This window comes from Corvus brachyrhynchos, unplaced genomic scaffold (assembly GCF_000691975.1).
Source record: "Corvus brachyrhynchos isolate BGI_N302 unplaced genomic scaffold, ASM69197v1 scaffold188, whole genome shotgun sequence".
Classification (NCBI taxonomy): Eukaryota; Metazoa; Chordata; class Aves; order Passeriformes; family Corvidae; genus Corvus; species Corvus brachyrhynchos.
Window position 1 is genome coordinate 1,616,138 of NW_008239647.1, and position 8,576 is coordinate 1,624,713.

At 37.8% G+C, this 8,576-nt stretch overlaps 1 protein-coding gene across 1 annotated transcript; it reads left to right on the plus strand.

The window, feature by feature from the left end:
• The first annotated feature begins 526 nt into the window (after positions 1 to 526).
• Positions 527 to 7,148, plus strand: GLO1 (glyoxalase I). Its single transcript, XM_017742334.1, has 6 exons — positions 527 to 534; positions 726 to 830; positions 2,029 to 2,169; positions 2,972 to 3,039; positions 3,919 to 4,008; positions 5,884 to 7,148. The coding sequence occupies exons 1-6, from the start codon at positions 527 to 529 to the stop codon at positions 5,970 to 5,972; spliced, it is 501 nt and encodes a 166-aa protein (XP_017597823.1). The 3' UTR covers positions 5,973 to 7,148.
• Positions 7,149 to 8,576: the final 1,428 nt, after the last annotated feature.

The following is an 8,576-nucleotide window of genomic DNA, read 5'->3' on the forward strand; positions in this document are numbered from 1 at the left end:
GAGCCCCTGAACCCTCCGTGGCGCCCTCGGCCGGGCCCGCGCCTGGCCTGGCTCTGAGCGAGCGCTCCAGGGCGCTTCGGACCGTCCCTGCCAGGGCAGCACCAAAAAATCCGTCAAAACACCCCAAACGTTTTTACTTTTTATTAGGAGAACGTTGTGATTGCGTTTTTTGGGGTTTTGTTCCGTTACCTGTGTCAGCTTTTCTACCATTCGTTTTTTATCCACTTGGTCGTTCACAAGCCTGTGGTATATAGTTACCCTTGGGCTTCGAGAAAATGTCCTTACAGAGTTGCAGGCTGCTTTTGCTGCCAAGATATAATCAAGCTTGACAGAAGTTCAATACCTGTGCCTTGAAATAATAAAAATAATGAGCTTAGGAGTCTAGGAGGCTCAATATTGAATATTCGTGTGTCTGTTGTCCTTGTGTGTGAAGTTGTTCATGTATGCTACAGCCCTATAAAGAATAATAAACATAAAGATACCCTTCTTTGATGCCTCTGATAATATATGTTGAGTGATACCACTCATGGGTCTGTTAGTTTTAAACATTACGTTACAAAGACATACTTATTTAACACAAATCTTTATGTGTAGAATTAGGACAAAAGGTTTTATTTATATTTAATGTAGTTCTCTTTTTTATTTCTGAACCTGCTGGGTTTAGGTTCATTACTAACCGGCATCTCTGTTAATACCCATAATTCAATTCTGGCTGATGTATAAAGAATAAACCTTTTTGGTCCACAGGATTTCATGTTTCAGCAGACAATGTTAAGAGTAAAGGATCCTAAGAAGTCATTGGATTTTTATACAAGGGTACTGGGAATGACGTGAGTAGAATTTGCATGCCACAATAAGTTTGGGTTTTTCTCCTGTTCTTCTGAAACAAATTATTTTTTTTGGATGTAATTATACTAATTGGTCTAAGTACATAAACAATGCTGGCCCATCAGCTGATGCTCAGTTGGACAGTCTGGCAGTAAGCTGCAAATGAACTAATATTGGCCCTGACTAGAAATTTCTTTTTTTCTTAAATAGGTCATTCATTATCAGTGTCTAACTTGCTTACTTCCTCCTCACTGAGCCTGCAGCTAACTGGTAACTTTTATGACTGTGCTTATAATGAGGAGTCATTGTTAAAAATCTGGAAATAAAGTTTTCTGCTAGTTTTCAGAGGTGGCTTATGACTACCTCCAGTCACATGAGAACAGGGGAATAAACGGTGACGACAAGGTCCAAGCTCAGTCTTTTGGAGAAGGCTTTTGGGAGGCAGATGCCCTGCAGTAGCCTAACATGTTTATGCTGAGGCTTTTTGTGCATTCTTGGCATTTGAGTTATTTCAAAACAAAATGCTGTGTTTTTAAACGTCTTGAAATGAGTCCAGACTAAAGTAAAATAAATTACTTCCGCTGTAGTGAAAATGTGTGAAAATAAAAATTAAATACCTTGTAAAAATGAAATTAGATTAATTTTGCATGCCTACTTGTTCCAGTTAAATGTCCTACATAAAAACGTATGCCTTGTGTATTTTTAATTGATTAAATTGTCACATCTGAATGGGATTTTATCATTATAAATAGCTACTGAAACTGTAAATTTATATCATCTAATGGTATGTTTGCTGTGTTCTTAAACTTTGGTGCCAATGAGCTCCCCAAAATGAGTAAGATTCAAAGTAGATCTTTTTATTCATTGGTGAAATTTTAAAGTGGTTAAAGGTTTTCCTGTGAAAATACAGGCAAGTAGCAGAGTGACAACCTCGAGATGCAAGCCGTTGTACTGACTTTTCTATTCAGTTACTGGTAGTTTGGTTTTTAAACATCTGATTCTTACAAATTTTGTAGGTTTGTAATGGGTTCTGGAGTGTTTTGATTTGATAGTTTAAAATGTAGCTATTTTAAGGTGTGGATTACAGAAAAGCAAAAATTCATGGAAATAATTTTTCCATAGGGGAAGCATCTTGGTTTATTTGCAAGCAACCTGACTACCCTTATAAGTTACTATTTCAAAATAACTTTTGCCATTTAGACTGCTTCAAAAATTTGACTTTCCTACTATGAAATTCTCACTCTATTTCCTGGGGTATGAAGATAAAAACGATATCCCGAAAGATAAAGCTGAGAGAACACCTTGGACCTTCTCTAGAAAAGCTACACTTGAACTGACACAGTAAGTATTTATATGAGAGATGACACTTAGCTAACAGTGATTAAACAGTATTGGATAATTGTAAATCTCGTTAGATGGAATAAAAATTTTAATCATTACTGTAGATACATCTTTACTGTCATGTAGCCTTACAATGTGTCTGAGGTTGGTTACTTAGAAAGCTTAATCTTCCTCTTCTCAGAGCTCTTTCAAACTGCTAGGTGAACATAAATATGAAATAGTACTTGCTATATTTTATATGCATGCCATCTGTGTCAGTAATTTAGGGAAACCCAATGTGGTTAGACCTTCCTTTCGATGCCCAAAGCATCCTAATAATGGATAACTATTGCTTTTGGAATCTAATCTAAAGGGGTATTAAGTCAAAACAGATGCTTCCTGTAAACAGGACAATTTGGTTAATGCTGCTAATCATTATAATTGTGCAGAAACAATCTCCCAAATGCTGTCTTACTTAACTCCAGGACCTGCTACTCTCATTTGTTGTTCCCCAGTGGTGGGTAGATACACTGACTTGTGCAGCAAAACCTTCTCTCTAATCTCAATGAGACAGGAGTATTTCTGACTCATACAGATGTAGACCCTAAATATTAGTGTAGGAATGTGAACATGACTGGAGTAGCCCCAAGACTGTCCCTGGAGCCCATGACTAGGGAAGGTTTTTGTAGTTTAATGAATGCAGCCAACATCTGAATTCTCTGGTTTCTTAGGAGAAACAACTTACCCTCCCCAAGGAAACTGAACATTTAGGATTTGTTAATTTTGATGCTTTTCTTCAATATGTAATAATTACTTCTTACAGCAACTGGGGCACTGAAAATGATGACAGTCAGTCTTACCACAATGGCAATTCAGATCCCCGAGGATTTGGTAGGTCTTTAGTCTTGTATTTCTAGTTTTAAGCTTTGAAATAAAATGTACTAACTCTTGGAAAGAAGGGAACTTGCTTCTCATCCTTTATCTCTCTTCTTTCAACATGTATACTGTGAAAGATGATGAAAATAAATGAACCAATGTGTTTCAGAGTAATGAGCCATAGTTACACTCTTTATCAAGAATCGAATCTTTTGGCAAGCAAACACATTCTAATTGTAACTGCTGAATGAAGAACACCAGTTGTGCTTGTGTATTAGATTATCATGGTGTTTAAACTCATTTACGCTTGGATTTCCACTGTATAATCCACTAGTTACCCCTTTTAAGGTAGAAGGACAATTCCATTTGTCTGTAGCACTGAGGATGTATGTGGCTTGATTTGATACTCTGAGGTCACTGCTGTGAAATAAGTTTCACACTTGGTCCAGCCACTTGACATTTAAAGCTCCTGAACTGATTCTTAAGCTCAGGCCTTGCATAGCACTAGTGTCAGTCTCTGCAAAAACATCATTAATGATAAACTCCCTGTGCTGTTAAACAGAGCAAATAAAACAAAATCCTGTTATGGAGCTGTGCTTCAAGGAAGAAAATACAGATAAAACAGTTTGATTGAAAATCTTATTTTTCCTACTCTAAATAATGTTCTTGTGTAAACAACATAAGATACTTTAACTGTAACATTCATATTTAAAAGGCATTATCAAAAGACAACTCCTTGAAGAAGAATGTTAATACCCAAAATGCTCTTCTGGATTTTTTTCTTAAATAGTCATATCTCATGTGAACTGCAGCATCAAATACCAAGCAAACTTTTTCCACAGAACACCCAGCAATACTTACAATGTACTTCACTCTTTTTACTTTCTTGCACAGGACACATTGGAATTGCTGTTCCTGATGTCTATAAAGCTTGTAAGAGGTTTGAAGAACTAGGAGTGAAATTTGTGAAGAAACCAGATGATGGTAAGTCTTGTTCAGAAATGGAAGTAAATTTTTTTTCCTTGGTTTTAATATATTCTATCTAGTAGATCTTCCTGCAAAGCTGGGTAATGTGTTTCTAGGAGTTGCCACTGCTTAGAGGTTTCTAGAACCAGTTATCCCTGCACTCCCTTATAGAGTGGGCAAAGCTGGCAATAGATCCATCCCAGTAAAAATAATGCATCAGTCTGCTGTGTGCCTTCTGTATGCAGCCTGACCTTCAGTAAAATTCACGTGCTCTGTTGATGTCATAGTTTACATGTCATGTATACTGCTGCTTGGAGTTGTTACAGCATTTACTGTAACATGGATCAAATTCACATGGCACATGTGCTTGGCTCTTGTTGTATGAAAATGAGTCAGAAAACAAAATTGTTCCCACCCATTAAAACTGAGTCATTCTTGACTTTTCTGGTTATTTTTATGTAAATCCACCTAACACCTACTATACAACCTACTATTATTATATTTTTAACTGTTCTGTCAGCTTTGGTAGAAATAACCTCATTAGTCTGTATCATAATTGACTTGCATAATGTATAGCACAAATGTCTAGAGAGTATGTAAGCAAAGAATGTCTATGTGAAAATATCCCAAAATGCAGGAGTGGTGAGAAGTCTTGCATTTTTCAACTGGATTCTCTTTCATGAAAAGACCTCATGAGATTTTTAGGACTGAGGCATTCAAAAACAAACATGTAATACTAGTAATTGAAAAGAGATTTAAGTGATTTTCATCTTATTCACTGTGTTCTCAGCTGAAGCAAAATAAATATAGCTGAAAGCTTAACTTGATTTCTTGAATTAAGAATAGATCTTGGTATTTCTAGTGTTTTAGAGTTTCTGAGCCTTTTTTAATTTGTCTATTTGTTAAACCTTGAGAGGCTTGAAATGAGAGTTGCTGACTTAGAGCTGTGCAGTGATAGGAACGAAAGTACATAGAAGAACAACCTTAGACTCTACATTGAGAGAATCACGGGAAAGAACTCCTGAAGCAGACAAAGGGTAGGGGCAGAGCAAAAGCTCTTCTTTAAAATTCAGAAACAAAATTGATGCAGCAGATGCCAAGGAGGAGAAAGTTTTGGGCTTCACGTTTGCAGAGCAGGCTGGGAGATCCAGTGTGGAGTTTATTTTCCTACCTTGCTGATCAAACATATATTCTCTCAGTTGTTTTTGTGACTAGAATATATTAAGAGCTAGGCTGGTTCTGTTACAGTGAATAACTTAATAGAGCAAGTATAACTGTGTGTGGTTAACACTTTGAAGATAACATGTTAAGCTGTGCTATCCTGATCTACTGTTGAAAACAACTTTTAGGGACCCTGTTTTAATGAATAATATTTTTTTCCAACAAACTTAAAACAATCCTGTCCTGCATTTCTCTACATTATGAAGTGATGCAAAATATACTGTAAACCACATCAGGGGTAAAAATGTTACAGTGAAATTTCAGTGTGGAGTCAGGAATGATGGGAGATGAACAGGGCAGAGGAACACAGGATCTTATACCAGCAAATCCAGTTCAAGAAAATATGTCAAAACCTCTCCGAAGCAGAAAAATATTTTTCTGAATTTTAAGGATGAACAGAAGCATATGCAAAAACCTTCAATCAACAAAAGATGGAATTCCAAAGTGTCTTTTAACTACTGCTTTGTTGAGAGTAGGATCAACAGTTTTGCATACAAAAATCTAATGCTGATTAAAAACTAATGTGAATGTGTTTAGAATTATCTGTCTAAATTTGAACTAATTCTCATGCAAAAGGAAAAAAGGAAAAATATTTTTCAAAGTAGTCATATTTGACATTAAGAACCAGTCATGTAGTCTTAACTTTTATCTTTTTTTTTTCCCCCCTAATAGGTAAAATGAAAGGACTTGCATTTGTTCAGGATCCTGATGGCTACTGGATTGAAATTTTGAATCCTAACCACATGGTGACTCTCACTTAGTTCTAGGGAAGTATACTGTGTAAGAGATGCCCACTTTCAGTCTCCTGGAGAAAATCTGTAACAGTGTTTGTGAAATTTGCTTAATAGAGAGGAATCAGTCATGTTCAGAGTCTCCTTCAAAACTGTCCCCGGGACCTCACTTGGATTCCTTTTTTCTTGTCCTGTGATGCCACTGCAAATTGTTTCCTGTTAGGAATACTCAATCATTTTCTGGAAGAGCACTTACACAGATGCTCCGCTTGAACATTCATTCTGTTAATATTTCAATAAACACTGTCCAAAGATACATGACTAGAAACTCACTGCATCTCATACTGATTAGATTTAAACTAACCAACAACAAATCCTATGTTACTACTGATGAGCATCAATGAGGAGGAAAAAAGAAATTAATTTAGAGTATTTTTTTATGAAGTCAAAAGATCCTGAAGACTTCATGTCCTATCTTGTAAACTAGAAAATAAAACATCAGACTGACTTTGACTTGAGTAGTAGCATGCTTATAAAGTCATAATCTTGCTTACATTATTCCAGCCAACTCTTTTAAGGAGCAGCCTTAAACAGTCTTGCAACAAGAAATTCTGTAATTAAAATAAATCTGCCCAGCAGAAAGAATTCAGTCTTTCAGCTCAGCTCCTAACTGCTGACTGACAGCCAAGAGAAGAAGTCTCACAATTGCTAACTCACAGTGACCCTTCTTAACACTAGGAAGAACTTGTCCATAATTTTTGTTTCAACAAAAGCCTGGGGCTGTGTTTGGCTTAAATGCTCTGTATATTCTGCCTTAGGAATTTAATGAAAAAGAGTATCTGAAAGAACAGTTTCCTGCTACTAGACATTTGCTCTGCCCTCCCAAAACAACCAATGGTACATACCTGCAAACAGCAGGAAAACATGTAGCATTTACATGTGTTACTCAAATTATTTGATTTTATGCAGTTTCACATGTTATAAACAGTGTAAATGATGAGAAGTTTTGAAATTCTTTTTTTCTTCCAACAAGGAAAGAAAAACCCTCTGCCTTGCCTGACTCTGGTTTGAGTAGCACTTACTTTCTTCAGTTATGTGGCTATCAAATAATGTATAGTGTAACCAAAGGCTAACAAACAGCGTAATGGCATTGCAGTTCCCTTCTCAATAAAGCATTGGTGAAAACTACATAAAATTTGAAAGGACTATGACGTGTTGCTTTGCTCATTGTTGAATTCTAGATGACTGAAAGGATCGCTGTTGTGCTCTGAGGATTCTTTTTTGAATCATTGTACTCACCAGTGAAATTTCCAGTGGTCCTTTCCTGTGGACTCTTCTGAGACCTCCCTAGTCCACCTGTCTCCTGGATAGTGTTGGGAACCCAATCCATCGCCCCGTACCACCCAGCAGGGAGCTGATCATCTAAAAACTGGGTGAGGCACGCCTCCAGGCCCTCTTGCAGTGTGCTGGCCCCAGACCGTGGAAGGACCCTGGACGAGCCCCCATCTGAGTGGGAAAACCATGCTATGGAAAGCCAGTGTCCATAAAGGAGACAGAGGAGTCCTGCAACTTTATTCGAATAAAGGGGGAGAGTCCACTGGGGCACACACCCTCAGCGTTTTCTTTCTCGAGGTTTTGGAGGACACAGCCACCCTCTATAAATTCATGTTGCCCTCCTCCTTTCCCCATTGGCCGAGGTACTAGGAAGGTACAGCCTTCCCAAACTGCCTAACCACATAATTCCCCCTTAAACATGTCATTTTCCCCCAAAGTTTCAGGAGTCAAACTGTCTGGGCTCTGTAATAAACCTGTGGCTTGAAGTTGGTAGAGACATTAAGAACTATTTCAAAGATACACCCATACCCCCACCCACTGAATTGTTTGGAAAGACATTAGCACACATCTTTCCTGTTACGTAGTCCAGTGGATAACTACATTAGTAGGAGCAGGCTATACTAAAGCTTGACTGCTTAGTAATCAAAACTCGCGCCAAGTATGTTGGCTAATCTTGTAGTGACCCTTGGATTTTTAGGTGCTTGACAAAGTGTAGACATGATTGATTGTGAGGTAGTAAAGACGAAAGTAGTAAAAAACCACTGGCATCTACAAACTAGTTGCAGCAGTATCACGATGTGGACATGGTATGGGGTTTTTTGAAAAAAACGTTACTGCTGCTTGTCATACTGACAACCAATTTAAACCAGTATTTGCAGATACAAAATCCAAGAATAAACTACTGAAGGAAAAACACTTAATGATAAGTCTTTTAACCTGCAACAATATTAAAGTATTTTAGACGTAGAAAAACTTTTGAAATTATTTCATGTTTTCACTGTTACAGAGCACTATTTTTACTTCTTCCAAGGAAGACTTATTTCCTGCTAAATAAAGCATGGAATTAAATAGCGGGTAGAGTGCTTTGCCTCTCGGAGGGTTAAATTTAGCTTCATGCAGTGCAGCAGAAGTCAGGCCCACATTCCCCTTTCCCGCTGGGAGAGGCTCTCCTGACGCAGGACACCAGGACACACACCGAAGGGCAGGAGGTACGCACGCTGTTACCAAGGAAACAGGGATTTTGAATGTAGCCGAGGAGCAGCGGGCAGGGGCGGCGGGGAAGGTTAAACACCAGTCAGG

Coding starts and splice junctions, on each gene's coding strand:
- GLO1 (XM_017742334.1), top strand. Junction 2,170..2,971: donor GCTACACTTGAACTGACACA/GTAAGTATTTAT, acceptor TACTTCTTACAG/CAACTGGGGCACTGAAAATG. Junction 4,009..5,883: donor TGTGAAGAAACCAGATGATG/GTAAGTCTTGTT, acceptor CCCCCCTAATAG/GTAAAATGAAAGGACTTGCA.